Source organism: Scomber japonicus, chromosome 9 (assembly GCF_027409825.1).
Source record: "Scomber japonicus isolate fScoJap1 chromosome 9, fScoJap1.pri, whole genome shotgun sequence".
In the NCBI taxonomy this organism is placed as follows: domain Eukaryota; kingdom Metazoa; phylum Chordata; class Actinopteri; order Scombriformes; family Scombridae; genus Scomber; species Scomber japonicus.
Genome location: NC_070586.1, coordinates 38,854,329 through 38,878,503, shown reverse-complemented (window position 1 = coordinate 38,878,503; position 24,175 = coordinate 38,854,329). Strand labels below are relative to the sequence as shown.

At 38.0% G+C, this 24,175-nt stretch overlaps 2 protein-coding genes across 3 annotated transcripts; both read right to left on the bottom strand.

The window, feature by feature from the left end:
* Positions 1–1,237: 1,237 nt before the first annotated feature.
* On the bottom strand, positions 1,238–5,309 carry LOC128365243 (uncharacterized). The gene is made up of 4 exons (XM_053325905.1): positions 5,186–5,309; positions 2,867–2,985; positions 2,607–2,681; positions 1,238–1,366 (listed from the first exon to the last, which is right to left on the bottom strand). Exons 1-4 carry the CDS (start codon positions 5,307–5,309, stop codon positions 1,238–1,240), a joined length of 447 nt encoding a protein of 148 aa, XP_053181880.1.
* Positions 5,310–21,439: 16,130 nt separating this feature from the next.
* Positions 21,440–23,209, bottom strand: LOC128364830 (ectoderm-neural cortex protein 1-like). Of its 2 annotated transcripts, XM_053325452.1 has the most exons (2): positions 23,119–23,209; positions 21,440–23,025 (listed from the first exon to the last, which is right to left on the bottom strand). In XM_053325452.1, exons 1-2 carry the CDS (start codon positions 23,207–23,209, stop codon positions 21,440–21,442), a joined length of 1,677 nt encoding a protein of 558 aa, XP_053181427.1. The 2 variants fall into 2 exon arrangements, with proteins under 2 accessions (XP_053181427.1, XP_053181426.1); XM_053325451.1 differs by having other exon boundaries at positions 21,440–23,209.
* Positions 23,210–24,175: the final 966 nt, after the last annotated feature.

Sequence of the window (24,175 nt, the reverse complement as noted above, 5' to 3'; positions counted from 1 at the left end):
ATACCAATACAGCTGTTGGAGCAGGGGGTGAGATTGTTACGATGGTTACCTACACCGCCTCCTGCTGTTCACAGACTGTAGAGCTGGCTGCTGTGGACAACATAGGAAATGTGGGCACGTGTGGGACAAGCAAGAACACTTACCACAACTGCACCTGTGACTACAATTAACCCGGAATCCACTGGAGGCCACGCAGTTAACCCGACATCCACCGGAGGGCACACTTTGAGCATATCACGTTGTCTCTGCATAACTGTTGCGGTTTCTCTCCCTTGGAAGTGACAGGAATGAATGTAATGTAGACTACATTGTTAATATGAAATACTAGCATATGATTTCATGTTTTCATGTCGCTCACAATTTATTACCATTACCCTGAGTGAAATAGACCGTCTACTACTACATCTCTGTCATTAATTAATATTAATCTCTTAATGTATAAATAACTTTTGTATTTTATTTTGTTGCCTTGCGTTTTGAATGTAAAAAGATTGTATGCTTCAGGGTCATTAATGAACATCTGATTTTACAGATTTCTTTATATTTCTGGTAGCAAGTAGATTTTCACCACATTGCAACTATCATAGCTGAGGGCTGAAGCCAGTATGGCTTTGTCAAATTAATGCTACATCCTCATGAAATCTAAACCTATACTCGCTGGAAGGTCAGTGGGCAAATCTGTCACTAATAATAATATAGGGTATTAATGATACATTTGAGGGTTTCTTCTGATGTATATCTTTGTGGAAAATGAAAGTCTTTTTTTGCATGTGTTTTTCACGTCTTTCCTTGAAAAATCTTGTGGTTGTTGTTTGACTGTAGTGATGGTGGTGAGCAAAAAACTTCCCATCTTAACACCAAAAATGTCTTAAACATCACTAGGGTAACAGGTAACATCACACAAAGACATAATGATGTATAAAAATGTTTGCTTACATCCAAAATAAGACATCCACATACACATTATAGAAAACAATCTCAAGGTTTATTTACAAAATACACACTTGCAACTTAAATACAGAGCAGTGATCACTAACAGCAGATACACTGAATTAATTCTATTCATTAAACATGCTTCTGTTATTATTGTTAAAAAGGAGCTGAGCTTTAGTGAATATTTGGGTCCTTTTTACAGCCAGATAAATGTTTCTCTGTCTCACAAACTACAGTAAAACATGAAAGGGAGTTTTGTGAAAGATGTGGTAACTGAAGCTGCAAGAAAATAGAGAAGTGTTTTTTATAAGCTGTCGATTCCTCGGATCCTTCTGGCCAGCTGGATGTCCCGGGGGAAGATGGTGACCCGCTTGGCGTGGATGGCACACAGGTTGGCGTTGGCGAACAACCTGATGAGGAAGGTCTTCGACACCTGGAAGAGGAAGAGGAAGAGACGTGGGTGAAGGTAGATCAAAGAAACAAGACATGAGTTACAGATATTGTTTAAATGACAAAAATCAAACCATTTCAAAAGGATATGTTCAGGATTTTGGAGCATACGACTTTTGTCCTCCTGAGTCAAAACTTGACTTGTTTTAGTTTGTTTATAAAACATAAAGGCAAGGCAGCTTTATTGATATAGCACATTTCATACACAGGGGCAACTCAGTGTGCTTTACAGAACAAACAAACATATAACAGTAAGAATTGGAAGCACTCAAACATACAATTAAAAAAAATTATAATCAAAATAAAAGAGAAAAATATAAATAAAAAGCTCAACTAAAAAAGTCTGTGTTAGACCTATTCAGCCAACTTCATACCACAGATTTCACATAGATCTTTTGGAAATAATATAATAATATAGTCAATAGTCCTCATTTAAATTCAATTGTATCTCATTTGTGAGTTAATGCTTGTTGTACTCAGGAGGACAAGAGGAAGGTTTTACTGGTCTGAACATTTCAACACTAACAGAGATTGTTGAAGCTCTATTTTTCAAAGCATTAACACTTCAAGTCAAACTGAATGCACGTTTTCTGCTTAGACTGAGTTTATAATCATCAGTCTCTATATCGCTGCACTATTTTTCCCTTTCCACATCGACACGTGAAAACAATTGAAGATAAAAGTTCACTTACAAATCCGAGTTTGAGCACTATGCTGCGAGGTGGATGGAGTCACACCCACAAAGAAGACCACATTTACACTCTTTTTATTTATAACACTAATGTTTGAGTTTATTGTTTGAGGAGTGTCTGAACATTTTGAGAGAATATAATAAACTTTGCCCCTCTTATTTGTATTGACTGATAGTTTATGTTCAGAACATCCATGCTTTACACATCAGATTTAAACAATAATGACTAATCAATAAAACAACTTACTTAATAAATGATCTTTTAGTTTTATGTTCAGTGAGTTTTACAGTTTCAGATCACCTAAAGATTTATGATCTGATCATTTGTGCTCAGGTTACAGTTTTCAAGCTGAATAAACTCTACAATCAGATGTGCTTTTAAGGAGTTTAAAAGGAGCTTTTTTAAAAGTCTGATGAAGTGTCGTATTCAGTAAATGCACTCACTCTGTTTTATTGATTTATTTCTACACACTTGAATGTGTCTACTTGTGTGTGTTTTATGTTACTGTTAGTGTATGTTAATGCTGCTTACCTCCTGCAGGGCCATGAGAGCATACATGTGCCACCTGAGAGTTTCATGGGTAATACTCTGACACACCTCACGAACCTGAAGCCAGGCGAGAAATAAAAAAGATTTGTGTCTCAGTCACACAGCAGCAAGAAAACAAGTTCTGTTCCTTCATGATGGTGCAAATATATTGATTGTGTGTTGTTCCTGCTCCAATAAAGATAAAGATAAATGTAAGTTTATACTAACTAAAAAAGGCCCAAATGCCTTTCAGTTTGACTCACCAGACGGGCGAAACGTCCCTTCCTGAGCAGAAGTTCTGTGCTTTTCTGGTATTTACGGATCTCCTTTAAAGCTTTGCCTGGACGAAACCTCCTCTTCTTGGGAGAAGCAGCAGGCACCTCTGCAAAAAAACAAAAAAATGACATTAGTTAGGAGCTGCAAGGTTTAGCTAATGGACAGAAAACTAGATAACGGATGAATTCAAGTGATGAATAGAAGTGAAAATTCAATCTGCTTAGGTGAATGTAGGGTTGCAAAATTCCGGGAATTTTCAAACTTGGAAACTTTCCATGGGAATTAACGGGAATTAATGGGAATTAACGGGAATTAACGGGAATTAATGGGAATAAACCGGGAATTTACTAAACTGAAGGTATGTTCTTATTAGGGAACTTAAATATAGTTGTGTAAAATAATATTTTAGCATAATCCTGACTAAAACAACCAGATATCATGCAGTACAGTTGAATATCTATGCTATCATATGCTCACATAGCACACTGTTTACTGCAGGGCTACTGAGACCACGCCCCCTACATGCACTGTGCATACTGAGACCACGCCCCCTACATGTACTGTGCATGCTGAGACCACGCCCCCTACATGTACGATGCATATTGAGGCCACGCCCCCTACATGCACTGTGCATACTGAGGCCACGCCCCTACATGCACTGTGCATACGGAGACCACGCCCCTACATGCACTGTGCATTCCTCCATCACATGCACAGATGAGTTCTACAATCCTGGACCACACTTTTGAGCTCAGAGCACACAACTTGAAGCCAGACTTTTGAGCCCGTGGTTTTGATGACATTATATGGTAATATCTATTTAGGGATATTTTTATGTGTAAGTGCTATATTTAGCCTTATGGTGGAAAAAATAAAACTGGTCAAAACCAAATAAACCACAATTTATACAGCAAATATCACTTTAACAGACAGGAGTGGAACTTTGATGTTACTAGTTATATCATTTGCACCTAAGTAAATAACAATAACTAATAGTTTTAAAAACATCTTGTATATTTTGGATTTTATGAGTTGTATCTCCACCAGGACACATTGGACACATCCCCCTCAGGGATGTGTAGCTTCACAGACACATTGTTGTATTTTTTCAGAGTTGTGTGTGAAACCATTAAGAATAATAACATTTAGTTGTTTTTTTATATTAAATTATAAATAATTTTATAATTTAATATAACTTCAACAGCTCAGGCACATCAAGCGACATTGTTTGTGCACCTTTTTTCATCATCAATTTAAAATAATGTTTTTTAATGAACGGGTGGACTTTTTTTATCCAATTAATCAATCAAATGATACCTTTCCACTAAATTACCCTCAGTTGCCATAAATTCCCATAATTCCCATTTATTTCCATAATTCCCATGGAAAGTTTCCAATTTGGAATATTTCCAAAATTCCCCAGCTTAACTTCCCATGGAAATTTACCGGAAACTTTTCGGAAATTTACCGGAAATTTTCCACCCCTTTGCAACCCTAGGTGAATGTGTCGATGTATGTTTCTATAATCAGTGAAACATGCAGAAAGAGAATCAATGAGCCTGGTTACATCTACATCAAGACCAAGGTGATATCTAAATCAAAAACTATGAGACGCTAGCAGAGAGACAAATTCAACCTTTTTTTGACAAGGTTCTTCTAAAACTTTTTTTAATCCTGCACTGCAACCAGAACAAAAAGAGGTTAAAAAAAACCCTGAACAACCACAAGAATAATCTGAGTAGAGCTCTGATTTGATTTCATTCACTCATGCTCGCAGTAGAGTTCACTGAAAAGCTGCCGAATTTACAACAATACAACTTTAAAAACAAAGAGAACAAAAGTATGTTAACATAGGCCTAAGTGACAACACTGAGCTTTAATGAATAAAATAAAATTCAGCATGTGACCTAACAGAATTTAAATGAGAGTTATGACTTCCTGTCTGTCGTTCAGTTTGTATTTGTGTCAGTCAGACTTTATAAAACAAGCAGCAGAATTAACTCTCTGAAAATGTTAAATGATAAAAGGGCATCACTGTGAGGAGCACCGGAGAGTCATGAAGACTTCAACAAAAGAAAAATGTTTTATAATCCATCAGTGATGCAGCCTGAGAGAGAATAATGCTGCTTTTTACATGTTTAACTCACTGCTGCTTTCCTTCTCTCATCAGCTGCCAAATATGACAAAAGCACTAACAGATGAATGAAGCTTCAGATGTGACATATTTCATGTCTGACAGGTCTTTTTGTTGCTTGTTTGTCACACTTGAACTCAGATTTTGATATATATGTGATATGGACTCTCACTTGAAACGCCGCCCCACCTCGGCGGCTGCGGCGTTGAAACAGAGGTGCTCGGGCCCGGCTGCGGGGGCCGACGTTTCGGGACGGTGCCCTTCCTCCTGCTGGCGGATGAATCGTTGTGCTGCATCGTCTCCAACACACAGGTCAGAAACACGAGAGGGAAAAGACTCCCGCTGAGATCTGACTGAGACGAAGGAAAACTCAAAACTTTAGATTTTACTCCTTTAATTTGACTCACCATCATTCCATAATTAAAAAAGAAGAGTAGTTGCAGCCCTAAACTACATGAGATATAGAGCTGCAACAGTCCTCCTGTTCACACTGACTATTAACACATCTCCTTCAAATGTGCTTTCAATGTAAAGTGATGGAGGACTAAATCATATAAAGCAGATGATCAACTTCTATTGAGCTTCAGCAGTGTGAGTTAGTCATATCAAGTGATATCTGACACATTTACTGAGTGGAAACTACACGGAGTAGTACTTTATGTAGTAACAGTAACAGTAGTGGTAGTAGTTACAGTAGTAGTAGAAGTAGTACTTTTTGTAGTAGTAGTAGTAAAAGTAGTACTTTTTGTTTAAGTAGTAGTAGTAGTAGAAGTAGTACATTTTGTAGTAGTAGTAGTTGTAACTTTGATAACAAGTTGTGGTGGAAGCAGTAATATACATTCATCAGTCATTTTACTACAAGTACTACAGTATAAAAACACTACAAAATAAAGTTCATGCATGCAAAATCTTGCAAAAGTGGAAAAAGTATAAACACTAAACTCAATTATTTAAAGCTATAAAAAGTGAATGGATATGTCGGTTAGCATGCTAGCTCCCCACTCGGTTTAACCTCAAGTGTTTTAGGAGCTATTTCATTCCTACAACACAAATCATAATGTTGGAAAACTTTAGCAACACAATAAAAGATCAGTTAACGCACCTGTAGAGCTGAATGATAAATAAAATTCCTGGAAATATAAGTTTTCAATGTCCGGGTGCAGTTGAGCCCAGTCCAGTCAGAAACCAACAACATTACACTCTGACCCTGACACGAGATTCAAAGAATGCCTCTCCAACCAGCCAATGAGCTAAGTGTTTCAGGAGCACTTGATGATATTTATCTGATATCGCCGCTCGGGCGGGAACTGAGCCTCACAACGTATACAGCAAACGTTTCAGTGCGGCTACTCCACCCCGCTCCAACCTGACTGCAGTAAGCAGATGTGGGCGGAGCTCAACGTTCGACTCCGCCCACGTTTGACACCACCCATTGCACGGGCGCCATCTGGTGGCGGAGACCAGGCAGAACATTCTCAAACTCAATGCCCACAAAACCCACGTATTGATTGCATATGGAGTTAGATTTGTTTCATAATGTTGTGTGTGTGCAGATCGACAATCTGTGTGTAAATGTGTAATCTGTAAATATAAACACCTTCCACAAATACAAAAAAAAGATTTGTATATTCACAAAAATATTTTGCAAATATAAAACGGATCTGCAAATACACAAACAAATTCCACAAATATAAAAAATGCATTAAATTAATTTTGTGAACTCAGTTTTTATTTGTGAATCGAAAAAACATTTGTGGATCTCAGTTCTACGCTTGTGGATTTGCTTTTTACACACACGGAGTTTTGAAACAAACTTTCCGCCGGTCCGAACGAAAATCCACTCGTATCACTCGGCTATTTTCGGATAGCAAGTGATCGCCTACTGGTGACGTCATTTCCGCATATCAAAGTAAGAGCACGCAGTCTTTCTATGAGCTTTTTAAAATGTTTATCAGCGATAAGTGACGTGCATTCATGGTTTCATGTTAATGTCATACAGTGATTATTAGTGTGTGTTTATTTGTTCTATGTATATTATCTAGCACACACTTTCATATACATTTCTGTGTGAGTATGAAAGGCACCAGGATGCTTGTGGGCAACGTTCAGACAATTTTTATCGTTAAACAATAATAAAAAATAAATAAATAAATAAACACAGCTATTCATAAAACAGAATGAATACAAATGCAAAATATATTATCATTATTATTATTATTTTTATTATTGTTTAACGATAAAAAATGTCTTTTAAATGCTGTGCTGAAAATGTCTAAATCTTAAACCCCATAATTTTCTACTGATTACACTAGTATTGAAAGGTTGTGAAGAGATGTCTGGATGTCAGTCACCAGCATCTTCTACAGGGGCCCTCTTTACAGGTTGGATTGTTATGACTTCTGGTCTATTTACAATGCATCTTAATCATATTTGCAATGTATAAAATCCTGCACCCTGTTCGTTCTCCCAGCCCGCAACATGAATGCTTACACATAGACATTAGAACTACATTAGTAAGAGTACACTACTAATAAGATGAAGTGCGTTGTGACTTTTACCCATCTGAAAGAATACATGAAAAATATAAAGGATGAGGTGGCTGATAACTGCTTACTGAAGAAGCAGCCAAGCCACCGCTTTAGAGAGCTGAACGTTGCCCACAAGCATCCTGGTGCCTTTCATACTCAAACAGAAATGTATATGACAGTGTGTGCTAGATAATATACATAGAACAAATAAACACACTAATAATCACTGTATGACATTAACATGAAACCATGAATGCACGTCACTTATCGCTGATAAACATTTTAAAAAGCTCATAGAAAGACTGCGTGCTCTTACTTTGATATGCGGAAATGACGTCACCAGTAGGCGATCACTTGCTATCCGAAAATAGCCGAGTGATATGAGTGGATTTTCGTTCGGACCGGCGGAAAGTTTGTTTCAAAACTCCGTGTGTGTAAAAAGCAAATCCACAAGCGTAGAACTGAGATCCACAAATGTTTTTTCGATTCACAAATAAAAACTGAGTTCACAAAATTAATTTAATGCATTTTTTATATTTGTGGAATTTGTTTGTGTATTTGCAGATCCGTTTTATATTTGCTAAATATTTTTGTGAATATACAAATCTTTTTTTTGTATTTGTGGAAGGTGTTTATATTTACAGATTACACATTCACACACAGATTGTCGATCTGCACACACACAACATTATGAAACAAATCTAACTCCATAATTGCACATGTAGAATTACGATACAATTCCAAATTCTGCTGTTTGCTGGGTTAAAATAGAAAGTTAAATGAAAAATTAAAATAGACAGCTGTTAATTAAGCTAAATGTATTTAAGTGCCATTGTTTGATCAACTCTGTCCTGATATGTTACACCTCTGGGTTCAGTTTATAATTGAATAAAAAGCACCTTTCATTGTTATTGAAAATTAATGAATTATTGAAAAAAACGTTTCTTTTCCTATCTTAAATGTAAATACCAGCCTACATAATAATAGTAATAATACATTATATTCAAGATACATTCTTGTCTTATCTTGTGAATAAAATAATGGTAAAACGTTTACATTTTCATGAGCCCTCACAACTTCACACACTGCTTACTGAGGTTCAGCACCCACTGAACTTGAAACCTGTGTAACTAGGGCCAGCTGAACTGGAACAGTGGGCTTCTAACTATATTAAAACAAAAATAACTATGAAAAAGGTTCATGCATTTGATAGACTTAGACATTCCTATGTTTAACTTGTGAAATGTCTACATTTTTATTGTAAGTAAAAGAGATCAAAGACTGAAGTGATTGAACAAGCTTTATTCCCATCTTTCAAAAGCAGACACACCAACTTGCTGCCTCATTTGTGTCCTTAAAGCAGAGCATCCTCCTAATGAAAAATAAAGAAAACAGTTATTAAAATAAAGGTGCACAAGCAACAGGGATAACCGAAGTCTTGAGAGGATTGTCAAGCAAAGGCCATTCAAAAGTTGGCGGAGCTTCATAAGGAGTGGACTGAGGCTGGACTCAGTGTACTAAGAGCCACCACATACAGACGTATCCAGGACATGGACTACAACTGTCACGGTGTCGTGTCAAGCCACTCCTGAACCAGAGACAACATCAGAAACGTCTTACCTGGGCTAAGGATAAAAAGAACTGGTCTGTTGCCCAGTGGTACAAAGTACTCTTTTCAGATGAAAGTAAATTTTACATTTAATTTGGAAATCAAGGTCCCAGAGTCCGGAGGAAGAGAGGAGAGGCACAGAATCCAAGTTGCTTTAAGTTCAGTGTGAAGTTTCCACAGTCAGTGATGGTTTGGGGCAGACCCAGCCCTAACCAATGTGGCGCCCTAGGCAAGATTTTAGGTGGCGCCCCCCTTGCATCGAAGTAAATTTCACTCCTGGTGTACATACTCACAAGAAACTGAATAGCTTTATCTTGGACATTCTTTTATTTAAAGAAAGAAATTGCCCAATCAAAATACTTAGAACAAATTAGAAAGAAATACAAAAAAATATGATATGAATATATGAAATATAATATAAATAGCTTACATAAAGTATAAGATTTAAATACCCACAAAATAAAAAGTGTAAACAAGTGACATGCTGCTGCATCACTTCTGGGTTGTGCTCCTGAGGTGGAGGCAACAGGAGGAGCGCTTGATGCTGTAGGTGGCCCAAGATTTGCAGGAGTGGGACTGAGAAACCTCAACAGCGCATCTGAAGAGAGAAGAGGAGTATGTGACACCAGTCTAATAATAAATATGATATGATACATAGGCTAACATGATTTCAAGAATAAAATGAAATGAAATAATATAAATGAAAAATCTAAGAGATACATGCATGATATTCACTATACTGTACATGTATAATATACAATGTACTTTTTCTGATATGCAAACTATATATGATTCAATTTTATTGTCATTACAACAAAATACTGATTAGCAGAATGCAAAGAAGCAGTAAACTGCAGTATAATATAGAATGTGGGAATGCTAAGTTATGCTATAACATGAATGATGTGCACTTTAACACTGATGTAAAGTTTAACACTATAAACACACTTTAGACAATATGAACTGTAACACAACATACAGCTCGGCTTACAACTATAATAAAAGAGTGGAAAAGGAATAGCATTTTGATTGACTATTACAAGCTAAGAAAACCTTAGCTAACCAGATGTTAATAAAAATGCTGAATAGATCTAATATTTACACATTTCCCTGAGGAAACCCAGCGAGCACAAACCGTAATTTCAACGTTTGATTTCCGGTTAAAAACAGGTTGATATGAGGTCTGAACGTCTTTTCAACCGTCTAAAAACAGTTACAACATCAACGTGTCACAAAACACACATTAGTTTGATTTCGGTTGATAATTACCTCAGTTGTAGCTCTATTGATTATTTTGACGTTTTTTCTATAAATGAGAGGAGGTGAAATGACGTCTAAACAAAACGTAATTTCAAAGCATTTAATGTTGAATAAAATATCATAAATATGAAACTATATAGGCTATGTCTGCACACTAAATAAGCTGGGAATTTTCTATACAGCAATTCCCGGTGAATATGTTTTCTATGTGAAAGTTGAATAAACGTCTCCATATAGCCGGTAAAAAAACGTTCACTTTCCAACCAATTTTCAACGTCTTTTCACCGGTTACCATAGATACACGTCTTTTAGACGTCTTTTCAACCAAAATGTGCTTGCTGGGAAGTAAGGTGGGAGTAGTTACATTACTATTTTCCAACTTAGGCTCTTCCATAACATTAACTGGCGTTAAAACTAACGGTTTAACAACAAACCATGTTATGCTAATGGTTAACGACGTTATCGTCGTTCTGCAACACACAAATGATGTCATGACATCATCTTTATTGTAACATTACCTCTGTCTTTGTCTCGTTTTCCTCCTCTTCTTTTCTTTTTTTCCTCCCCTGGGCACCAGACAGTTTGGGACGTTATGACATATTGTTGTCGAGCTTGCCTTGGGGTCACGTTAAAAAACGACCATCCTCCCCCAGGTAGCAGGTACAGTCTAATTAGTGGGGGGGGGGGGGGGGCGTCTTAGGAAAGTAACGTGTCATCATTATTATTATTAGTATTCCTATTTAACAGGCTTTGCTATGCAGTTAAATTAATGTGGGCTTATTATCTTCATATTAAGACATGATACCAAGTAGTTTTAAGAATAGTGGAAGTTACATTTTTTTTTTTTTTTTTCTTCTTCCCCCATTTGTGGCGCCCCCTGGATGGACGGCGCCCTTAGCATTTGCCTATACTGCCTATGCCACGGCCGGCCCTGGTTTGGGGAGCCATGTCATCTGCTGGTGTTGGTCCACTGTGTTTTATCAAGTCCAGAGTCAACGCAGCTGTCTACCAGGAAATTTTAGAACATGTCATGGTTCCTTCTGCTGACAAGCTTTATGGGGATGCTGATTTCATTTTCCAGCAGGATTTGGCACCTGCCCACACTGCCAAAAGTACCAATACTGGTTTAATGAACATGGAATTACTGTGCTTGCAAACTTGTCTGACCTGAACCCCATAGGAAATCTATGAGGTATTGTCAAGAGGAAGATGAGAGACACAAGACACAACAATGCAGATGAGCTGAAGGCCACTATCGGAGCAACTTGGGCTGTCATAACACCTCAGCACAGCGCTTCCTTTCATAGCGACATTAAGTTTAATATTCAACATTCAAAATACATACCTATTATGCGCTTCAACCATTTGAGTGAATGATGTCAAACCAACTGTATAACATACAGACTAATATCCCTCATGTGCCACAAGGATTATTTTTTAAATATATATTTTGGTCAATTAAAAAATGTGAATAAAATTCTGCTTTTCTGCACTTTTGCAGCGATGTTCTTATTGAGTGGTGGTAAGGTTATTAATTTATTGTAATTGTAAAAAAAAATTGACGAAAAGATATATTTGAAAAATAAGCCTTCAGGCATATGAGGGATATTAGTCTGTATGTTATACAGTTGGTTTGACATCATTCACTCAAATGGCTGAAGCGCATAATAGGTTTATACTTTGAATTTCAAATGAATGTTGAATATTAAACTAACTTAATGTCGCTTGAAAATCATTCTATACCTTTCGTATAGGATGTCATCAGGGACATCTAAAGGATTGCATCTCCCTGAAAACTCTTTCTCTCCTAAGCGCTCCTCTCGCGATCCGCACCAATGTCGACAGTATCTTCTAATGGGCAGGCCATTTTCCAAGAGACCTGATTGGTCAGGAGGTGGTGCTTTTATACTCATTGATCTCTTATCCAGAACATAACCTGCTCGTTCAGCATAAGTTACCATGGTGATTTACTCCGGTAAGAAGTGAACCAGCGTCGTAGGACGGAAACCCCAGGGTTAACCCTGAAGTTACCTCGATAAGAGAAAATCCAGCTTCGTAGTACAGGCCTCTGATGTTACTCACCTGTCCAGCAGAGCAGCGTCCGCCTTCACTCTCCGCTCCTCCGCCGGGTCTCCGTCTGTCCCTCCGCCATTAGAAAACCGCACTGATGTGTCCGAGGGTCCTTGTCTGGTCAAACTTAGTCTTTTATATTAAATGTTCTTCTAACTTTATCCTCTTTGGATGTTCTATGGTCAACTCTCCTTCTCCACTATGTTTGTTTGTACCAAACGTTTGCACAAAGGAATGCATTCCTCAGGCTGAAGGATAGGCTGCTGATTCTCCTCCAGTCTTATTTATGACTTGTGTTTAATAATGTAATAACAGTCTGAATAATATTTGCAAGTGCAAATATTGAGAACAATTAAGTAGTAATATAAAACTATAACAATACTCCATTACAAGTCTATATTATACTGACATGTGAGTACAGAGATATTTGCAACACAATGTACTTAAAAAAGTCAAAGTAATCATTATGAATGATTATCACTGTTATTTTTATTGGCTCTGGATCTTTACTATAGATGCATTAACAATGACACTTAAATATTATAGCTGACTCAGCAGCCGATAACGTAATAACAGCAGATAATGACATATTTTATGCACGATTTTTAATGTAACATATAACATAATAATTTGCCAATAACTTAATAACATTTTGCTTTTAACTTGTCAGTAATGTAATAATTTATGTTACTGCTTTTATTAAATAATAAGTTATTACAATATTGGCTGGTTATTATGTTATTGGCCTAATACATTTTTTTTTTTTTAACAAATGTAATAACTGGAGACGATAAGTAATAATATACTAATATATCTTTATTTAAGTTTTATTTATTGGATATAAAGTTTAAAACTTCCATTGTATTATGTTATTGGCAAAAAGGTTAGGTTAGGTTACTTTATTGGTCTCCCTAGGGAGAAATTTATCTTGGAGACAGGGACAGTGTTGCATAAATAACATACAATAAAAAACAAAACAACATGCCATACAGACATACGGTAAAAAGACAGACAGTGGTGGAACAAACGCAACCTGACATTGGATGATCCTATTCATGTACCGCCATATACCCCCTCCTCCCCATCAAAGCATTCACACAGGCATTCACATCACCTCCCATCACCCCCTCCACATCACCATAGCAACCTACCAAAAACATTCATTCCATCATAAATATGGGTTCAGTCACACATCCCAGCATTCCATCACAAACGCTCATAGATCCGTTCATTCACATACATCCACCCATTATCTGGAGTCATAATACACAAATTCATTTCCATACATAAAACCATCACATACATTCATTTCTGGTTGTTAAGAAGCTTAATTGATATAGGAACAAAAGAGTGTTTATATCGATTGTGCCTGCACAGAGGAAGTCTATATCTCTTCCCAGAATTCAGAAGAGCATATTCAGTGTTCAAAACGTGAGTACTGTCCGATAAAATGGCATTTGTCTGTCTCATAGTCGCCTGCTCAAACAGGTCCTGTGGATTAAGGGGGGGTGTTGTTCCCATAATCTTACCTGCAGTTCTAACTAGGCTTGAGATCTCAGCTCTGGATTTAACTGTTAGATTACCAAACCAGCTGGTGATTCCATAACGGAGGACTGACTCAATTGTTGCTCTGTAAAAAATCAACATAATATTTTTACAGACTCCAAAAACCCTGAGCCTACGTAAAAAATGAAGACGCTGGTGGATTCTGGCACACACATTGGCCACCTGTGTGCGCCAGCTCAGGTCGCTGTCAACATGTACTCCCAAGTACTTGAAGGTTTTCACCTGTTTGATATCTTGGCCATGGACGGCCACAGGACTATGGTCTCCAACTGATCTAGGATCAAGCAGCATCTCTACAGATTTTATTGTGTTAATATGCAGCAGATTCGCATCACACCAGTTGACAAACTTGTCAACTGCAGTTCGGTGAACACTTAAATTATTATTGGCATTGAGCAGGCTAAGAATGACTGTGTCATCAGAAAATTTTACTATGAATTGGTTTGGCTCAGAACTGACACAGTCATTGGTATACAACGTGAACAGAAAAGGTGAACTGACACACCCCTGAGGGGCACCAGTGCTACATTCAGCCAAATCAGACAGAGCTGAGTGGAACTTGACCTGCTGTGGCCTATTGGATAAAAAGGAGTAGTACCACCTCACTAAAAAAGGGTTAACATTCAACTGAACTAGTTTTTTAAGAAGGATGTGTGGCTGGATAAGATTAAAAGCAGAACTAAAATCGACAAAAAGAAGTCTGACATATCCAGCTGGATTTTCTAGGTGCTTCAGGGCAAGATGCATTATAGTCGCTATAGCATCACTTGTGCTGCGATTCTTAGTATAGGCAAACTGATATTTATCAAGCACTGGTTCCACAGCTATTCGAAGTTTCCCTATCAAGATCTTCTCTAGTGATTTAAAAACATTTGAGGTTATGGCCACCGGCCGGTAGTCATTGTCCTCCTTGGGACTGACCTTTTTAGGTATGGGAATTACCATTGATTTTTTCCAGAGCCTTGGCACTGTATACGTATCTATGGAGAGCTGGAATAGTTTCTGCCAGGCCGGAGACAGCTCCTCAGCAAAAGATTTCAAAATAAAAGCTGAAAGATTGTCTGGGCCTGTTGCCTTGTTGGTGTGAGTATTTTTAAAAACTTTAGTGACTGTTTCTAGGTCAATTTCAATTCTATCCACATTAAAATCACAAATCACATTTTCCAAGACATCAGCACATTCTGCACTGTTATCAACTACTAGTTACTACTTTATTGGTTCAGGAATTTTATTACATTATTAGCTTATTACATTAAAAAATAGGCAAAATGATCATGTTACTGGTCATTATTATGTTATTGGCTGTTACAAGCTTATTTGAACTGATTCATGTCAAGTTGGGCAGCACACTTTATAAACTGTTTATATGTTCATGTAAAATCTTTATTTGTAAAGCAGTAGGCTATAACTGATATCAGATAAATGTAGTGACTGTACTTCCACTGCTGCCATGGCTTTATCAGGTACTTTAAGAATGTATTACAGTACAATCATATATTATCTGGAACACAGACATTGATTTTATTAATCCTGGTTTAGAGTCTCTTACAGTTGGGATTTTCCTTGAATTCCTGCTGCCACTGCTACCGTGTGTGACTATCTCAAAGTGTGGAGGAGACAGCAGGATCATCTGTCAAATCTACTGTTGCTCTGCATGACGTCACAATGCAATACCACTGACAGTCAGGAATGGACTGCATCATCACTGGCCTTGAACTCAAAGCTAGTGATGACACGACTACATATGGATGGATAGACTATTTCATGTCCATGTATCTATATCATGAAGACCTTTGAATTAGGCAGTATTGATGTTTTTAAGTAAATGTGTCAGATATCACTTGATATGACTAACTCACACTGCTGAAGCTCAATAGAAGTTGATCATCTACTTTTAAATGACTGTGTGGACACACTGTGGATTTAGTCCTCCATCACTTCCACTGAAAGCACATTTGAAGATGTTTTAATAGTCAGTATGAACAGGAGGAATGATTACAGAAAGGAAAACCTCTTTACTGTTCATATGAACACCTGGCTGCTGCTTTAAGACACACCTGAAACATTGTGAACCTTGAAGAGTTTATTTTTTAAACAAGTGTAGTATGCAATGTGAGCAGCAGGGGGAGTCTGAACCATTTTATGAGGTTAAATTGCACTACTAGTTTGATAATTATTAAGAGAATATATAAAACTAATGGCCATGTGTTACTATGTTTACATTTCAATTGAAATTTCTTGCCTGTATGCTTTTTGTAACGTGGTCTTGTTGGACAGTGTAATCCCAACACACGACAGAAAGCAGCAGTGAAATAACTAGACAGCAGTGACAGTTTTGAAAACACACACCACCAGTGGAAACCCCTTTAATTCCTAATTATTATGATTTCACATTTTCTTCATTTGATGTGTATTTTATCTTTTCATGTACATAACAGTAATATACCAACAATATCAACTTAAACTCAATTCACTGAATTCCAAAACAGTCATGTTACTGATGAAGACTTTAAATTAAGTATATCATTTGGAATTTGGACACACTGTTATTATAAGTCTAATATGACACTGCTCTTCTTGGCCCTGAATGCATCGGGCTTAAAGTCATGACTGTTATGGGTAAATGTGTTATTTTAACCTGCAACTTGCAACCCCAAAGTAACATGTGCTCCCAGACATGGTGCAGGGCATCTGGAGAAGGGACTCCCATAGTTACTATTCTCCTTTTCAAACCCTTAAGTCTGTGGGTTACTATGACGCCCGCTCAGGGATCAGGATCCCCAAGGACCTCTAGGACTGTCATGAATAGAAAGGTGGTGACCTTTGGTGCTGTGTGGGGATGATGGGGGGGGGCATGGTCACTGCAGCACTGAAAAACAACTGAGAAACCACAAAGCACTAAGCTGTTGAGTGGCTGTGGGAAAAAAGAGGGAGAGGAGAGAGGATTTCTGTGGTCAGATGGTATAAAGAAACACGTTCACACAGAAACTCCTCATTCATTTTCCTGCTCAAGTCTCTGTGTATTTACAGCAGTACTATTTATCTCAGAATGAGAAATTATATCCCCATAATGTCCCAATCAATAAACAATAAAATAAAAATAAAGTAAACAATAAATGTCCCATTCTTCTAAATCATGAAGTGCCTTTGAATCTTTTGGCATTTGGCATTAAAAAGAAAAAATAAGACTTAATTTTAAATCTCAGGCTCATATGTTCTAGTAATACTGGCAGAGAATGAAATATTATCCACAGAGATGTTTTGCAGTGTGTGTGTGTGTGTGTGTGTGTGTGTGTGTGTGTGTGTGTGTGTGTGTGTGTGTGTGTATTACAGGCTGATCAGATGTGGTGACAGCAGAGAGAGGCAGTGAATGGATGATCAGCAACTCTCTCACCTCATCAACAGCACTAACATGATGATCTGGAACACAACACTACTACACTGCAAGGCTTTTGTACAGGCTGATACATGACTAACATGTAGGGTTTAACCTGTTGTACCATAAATCATCTACAATCAGTAGGGTTGTGATGAACCTACAGAGAATGGCTCAGACTCTGCAGCTCCTCTCAGCTTTATGGAGCTTTATAGTGACTTCCACTTCATTATTTAGCTGTCAAGCTGCAACTTTACTGTTTTGGTTCATTCCCCAACTCTGTGACAGGATGTAGTGTGCCTGTAGGTTTTCACAATAAAAGCACCCTGCTAGCCAGCAGGGGCTTTTGACATGAATCGTAAAGAACAGGAAGTGTTATTCCATCATTAACAGTAACTTTAGTAACAACATGTAATGAGTGTTTGAGCTAGTTTTTGTTTCTTTGATGGAAGGAGAGAGAGAAAATGTAATGGTAGTTATCTCATTACTTACTGTGGTTGTATTATTATGTAGTGTATATTAGGTTGGTGATAGTATGAATGTTTTGCATGAAATACAATATGTATATGGGTCAGTAACAAATGAGTGTTAAAAATATATATAGTTTTAAAAGCAGCATCAGGTTTGTTAAAATGTACATTTAGTATTTTTGTTGGTTTTATTTGAAATTACATTTGGGCATTTTTTTTTAACCACAAATAAGACTGAAAATGTCAAATGGTGTAACCACAAAATAATGATAAATATTGCATATTTCATCCACCTACAGTGTATGTAAGTGGACTTATACAAATTACTTACAACTTAAAACATACAACTTTACAATTTAAAGTATTTTGTCAATAATGAGCAGGACATATCCTAAAAACACAAACCATTTTTTTCTAAAAGACTTTTGACAAATGATGAAATTTGTTAAAATCCATAGTGTTGCATAGCGAAACACATTTATTTTCCTGTATTTAATCAGATTTGTATGAAGAGATTAATTACACCAATTGACACTGGGTTGCATCACGTCATTGACCCTTATTTTGTTATTTTTCTTTCATTGTAGAAAACCACAATCATAACATCCAGCTGTTACTGTATGTGTCGCTGCAGAAGGAGAAGGAAAGAAGGAAACATGGCTTTAAGTGATGTTCTGGTCAACACACTGGAGAACCAAATAACACACTGAAGTAACAACCAGGCTGCTCAAGTTTTAAGAGTGAATGAATGAATGACGTCATGTTTTGGACAGGAGAAAAACTCTTTACTTGCAACAAATTCCACATTGTTAAAAAAACAACAGTGTACAGAATAATGACTTCCAGAACCCACAACTGAATTCATACTGTAGGTTACCATATAACATAACCTCATTCATCATTCCTTATTCCTCGTCATTATTCCTGCTCAGTTTATGTGATGTAAACATATTCACAATGAGGTAAAGAAGATGATAACATAACATACATTTATTTCATGACTTCACAAAGACATTCAGAAACATGTCTGTCCTTCACATATCAGTACCATCACTAAACATTATCTTTACATTTAAAAAAACATTGCCAAAGTTCAACCCTTCTTGACCTATGTCCTCTAGAACAGCAGTGTCAGCTTAGGGAAGCCTCGTATCTCCACAGCTTCAGCCTTTGGAGAAACAACAGGAATGGTTAGTGTTAGCATTTTCACTTACAGCAGCACATGTCTTTAGAATGATTCAAGCCACAAAAACTCAATCAATCAATGTTTATGTATATAGTGGTGGATACCAGTGGCAAGGAAAAACTCCCTTTTAACAGGAAGAAAATTCAGTCAGAACCAGACTCTAAGTGGGCGACCATCCGCTGGTTGGGGTTGAGGGGGGAAGAGAGGGAATTAAACTCAAGAACTCAAACCACAATGTTAGAATTGTTACAACAGATGCTTTTATCCAAAGCAACATAAACATGGCAGTTAATACAATACAAGCACAGCGAGTAAGTAAGTGTATAACCCTAACCCTAACCCTAAACCCTATCAAAATTCAGGTCCAATAGGACGTACAGTAGGTGCCAAAGATCAAAGCACAGAGACAATCCATAGAGTGCATCGAAGACAGTAGATGATATTGATTAAATTAATCAGGTGCTGAGGTATTTGTGAAATAACTGGGTTCAGTTCTTTCTTAAATACTGTTTGGTAACATGTTCCATAACCAGGGAACTACAGAAGAAAAGAGTCTCGTTAGCCACTCATGACCCATCTTTCATTAGACTCTTCCTTTTAAACCACTCTTAGTGTTTAACATGTTTGTTTTTTAATCTGAAGCTGAAATTTAAATCAAGCTTACTTTCTCACACTTGATGCAACTTTTCCAGAGCTGCACAGCTGCTATAACAGGCTGAGTAAACTGAAATGGTGTGTAAAATCAGAGTAGTGTCTTTACAGTGTACTAATATATGAATGCACCATGGCAGGATGAACTAACATGACTAATATAACGGGAGAAAAAGCAGCCTGCTATAAGAGAGCTAAGAAAGCACAGAGGGAGAAGGTGGAGGACTGAGCTTTGTTCCATGAAGGACGTGTGTGAGGCTGTGAGAAGGACTGCACCCATCTCTCGGTTGGTTGAGCAGAAATAAAAGTGATCATGAGGACCCTCAGCAGAGGTTCTAAGACCCTTTATCATCCTCCTTAGAGGGCCAGCATTCAAAGACTGGCGACTCTACCAAGGTGGGCTACATTCCAGAGTCCAGCACAGTTGCTCTGGAGACTCCACTCATACCTGCAGGGCTTCCCACGCTCTCCAAAGAGACAATGAAGAGACACAGGCGTAGTGAACCATGAAACAATGTCTGGGAGGAGTTTTACTTTCTGTACCGATTCACTGTTTCATTTCATTTTCAGTTTCAGTTGACTAGTTTTCCTACTTTTTTAAATTCAGTTTAACAGCATTTTATGATTAGTTTCAATGTGAAAAACACAAACCTCTCTGTATTCTCTTCTCTCTCACACAGTATGCAAAGTATGTTAAATTAACTTGTATATAATGCATCTAGTTTTTCAGAGCATCACAACATGTTCTTGTTGCATTATGAACAGGAACTAATAAAAAAATGCAACATTGACCAACAGGCTGCAGGGGATCTTCAGGCTGGTTCGACATTAACAACACAAACACTTTTCTGAAAGCACATTCCTGAAATAACAAAGCCTCAGCCCTCACATTTTGTGGTACAGCTGCCACCCAGATGTTTAAAGAACAACCTCTGGACTCTGCTTCAATAGATAACAGGTGAGACATCTTCAGTCTCCTTTCTGCCTGTAGTATATATTTTTATTTATAGCTATTTATAATTATTTAATTCCCAGCTGTGATTTTACTGTTTCAGTCATTTTGTACAATAAAGCTTATTGTTTGACTGTAACATCATTCATAACATGTCTTTGTCACAAATGTTTGATAACCAGATTTGAGGGAACATTACAAAACAATGTGTGCTAATGTACATATTCTGTAACAATATGTCAATATCAGGATTTCTTTGCTCTCTAATATCCGCATCGGCATCAGCCCCTAAAATCAAGTATTGGTTGGGCCCTAGTTACTACATCACAAACATTTATGTGACTTTTGCAATCTGACCAAACTTTTAACCAGGCAGGCAGTGAACTGATGAACTGAACACCATTCATTGACTACCTCCATCTCTTACTTATATGCTGCATGTAAGATATTGTTGAAGTACAGTAAATCATACTGTATGTAATGTGCATGTTCATTTCACTTCAAATTCTTTCAAACCTGATTCTTTTTTTAAAGTGACAGTTCTACAAATAGGTGTTCTTATTTATGTACTTTGGACAGTATCAATGAGATTGTGCTCAACAAAGTAGTTGCATCACTACACATTCTGACAGGGCAAGGCAGATGAGTAGTTTCATTAGTATTCATAAAAATAATGGCCAAAGTTAAGAAAAGAAGAGCCCACTTGTAATAAACCAGAATCAAGTGTCAATTATTGTGCTCACCATGACTGTGAATCCTCAGGCAAGAAGCTGTTTCCAGGTGCTGACGAAGGCTGTGGGGATGAGGGAGTAAGGCACAGTGGTGATGCTGCTCCATGCATCCAGTGTTGGGTCATAGCAGTCCAGAGTCTTACAATTCTGAGTACCAAAGTAGCCTCCCACAACATACATTTTGTTCCCAGAGGCCACAGTCTGGCAGCTCATACGCTTGGCAGTCACATCCCCGACTTTAGTCCATTGGTAGCTATCAGTGCTGAATTTATAGGCTGTACATGCAGAGAACTCTGTGTCTCCACCCATAACGAAGATGTGGTTACTGAGAACAGCAGCAGCACTGTAGCGCCAAGGTTGTGGACATGAGGCTGGCACTGTCCACTGGTTCTCCACAGGGTCGTAGCACTGTACTTTAGGCAGTTTTTCATGGGTGACACTGGTGCCGCCAAATGCAAAGAGTTTGTGTTTGACACTAACCACCGCTGCGTTGCTAACCCCTTCCCTCAAAGGAGACACCATGCTCCATTTGTTGGTGAGTGGATCATACTTTTCAACTTGTTTCAGTGACACAGTGGGGGAAGCACGGAGGCAACTGCTGACAGCTGTGTGTCCACCTACCACATACAGACACTGCTTGAGTTCCGATGAGCCGTGTCCAAATCTGGCGATGAGCATCTGCGCTGCTTTAGACCATTTCTCATGAGAGGTATCATAGACCCATACATCTTTGGAGACTCCGTTCTCTGACCCTCTTCCCCCTGTTATGTACACCTTACATCCAATGGCACAGGCACTGAACTCTTTCCTTGGACTTGGTATGTCAGCTTTGAGAATGATCTCCTTCGCCTTCTGGTCTATCAGGTAGAGTTTGTCGCACATGAAGGTCTTGCCACCTAGAAGAAACAAGGAGTGACCCGTCTTTCTGGGTTTAGCCAGCTGGCTGTTGACCACGCTGTCATTCTGGAGGATCTTTAACTTGCAGCGTATAGCTTCATCCACAAGTGCTTTACTTTTGGTCTGCGTGTTGATTAACTCCTCCAGGGAGACGTTCTCCATTAGGAAGACAGCTGGTAGAAGCGCCAAACGAACTGTACCCAGCAGCTCTGGCAGGAAGCACTGCCTCTTCTCAAGCTCACAGTTAACCCAGTTCAGGACAGCTTCATACACCAACTTTTCATCCTCCGTCTCCAGCTCATCATGAGAAAGCAAATGCACCATCATGTCTTTTGGTAATTGCATAAAGTCCTCAGTTTTGCAGATGGCGGGAAAATGTCGGAGGCACATATTCCAGGAGAGCTTGTGAAGCCTGGTACACTGATGAGCATCTGAGAGCAGCAGTGTGCTAAGACAGTTAGAAAAGTGGAGGTTTTTCTCTAAAAACTCTGCACAGGCATCTCGGATGTCCTGGAATTCTAGCATGTCCCCAACCTCTAACAAAGACTCTGCATTCTCCTCATTGATAATCAGACGGGACGTGTAAGCATAGTCCAGAAGAAGTTCAAGCACCTCTGGGTGGACGCTGTCTTTGAAGTCGACGTCGCTGGCTTGACTTTCTCTCATGCCTCCGCTGAACATGGCCTCAAAGTAGCGACTACAAGCAGCGAGGACAGCTTTATGGCAGGGAAAAGAGCGACCTCCAGCATGGAGGAAGATGTCAGTAAACAGCCTCTGCTGCCGGAGGACGTTGAGGCGCATGAGGACGCTGTCAGCGTAGGACGATTTGTGAAACAAGTAGATGTTCATGGTGGCAGAGATACCCTGGGACTTCCTCTTCTCATGTTTGCACAAAGACATTTTTATTTGTTTCTGTAAGGAAAAACAGAAAATATATAATACTGATATACACCATTAACTCACAATTCATCACTTCTGACTCTTACTACTATATCTACAGTATAAAACATGCACTCATGTTAAAAAGACTGAATGTTATGGAAAATATTAAGGGACATAACCAGACTGTTTATTCAGTAATTCTTAAAGACATATAAAAATACTCTGCTCTGAATAATTATTTTTCTAATAGGGTTTTTCCACAAAAATGCAATAACCTAGTAGAAATTCTTTAAATAAATCCAGAATCTATGAATATGTAAACACACTTGATTTTAAAAGTTGAACTTATGGACATATGTTGTCTTCTACCTGACTAAAGTCCATTCTCAGTGTTGGTGCACTGGAGGCTTCACGTTTCCATATCAGACAATTTTTGCTTGCAAAAATCATGATCATATGCCAGCCCCTTTCACTAAGATTATCAGTGAGCTCAGAGAAACTTTCCACTTTCAGCAGGTGAATGAAAACAAACTCTGCACATACATCATTCTGTACAGCGAAGCTCAAACATCCAGCTATAGGAACAAGAAGAAAAACATATTTTTGAGTGGAGGTGGACTTTAATTTTATTGTTCTGTTGGACAGGAAGTGATATTTTAATACTAACCGCTATTTTATCAGGTAGATGAATTTCAAGCCTATTTATACTGAGAAGTAATAATTCTAACAGCTTTTTTAAATCATTGTTATGATTTCTTTAAGACAGTTGGCTGAAAATGCATCACATCAGGTTTATCTATGTCTGTGCATCATACCTCTACTGTCTTTGTGTCCAGTTCATATGCTACCACGTTTTTTGCTATATTATAACCTGTGTATATGTCTCCGAAACAATGCTTCCCATTTATATCCATTCCTTATTTTCCTTATTTACTTTTTTATAATGTCAGTTTCATGGTACATCTTCTATGTCAATTTTATTCT

What these genes read in the sequence shown, in the direction of transcription:
- LOC128365243 (XM_053325905.1), bottom strand. Translation starts at nt 5,309, where the DNA reads ATGCAGCACAACGATTCATCCGCCAGCAGGAGGAAGGGCACCGTCCCG. An exon ending in GAGGTGGGGCGGCGTTTCAA is followed by an intron (nt 2,986 to 5,185) that starts GTGAGAGTCCAT and finishes GTTTTTTTGCAG; the next exon opens with AGGTGCCTGCTGCTTCTCCC. An exon ending in AGGGACGTTTCGCCCGTCTG is followed by an intron (nt 2,682 to 2,866) that starts GTGAGTCAAACT and finishes GCCTGGCTTCAG; the next exon opens with GTTCGTGAGGTGTGTCAGAG.
- LOC128364830 (XM_053325451.1), bottom strand. Translation starts at nt 23,209, where the DNA reads ATGTCTTTGTGCAAACATGAGAAGAGGAAGTCCCAGGGTATCTCTGCC.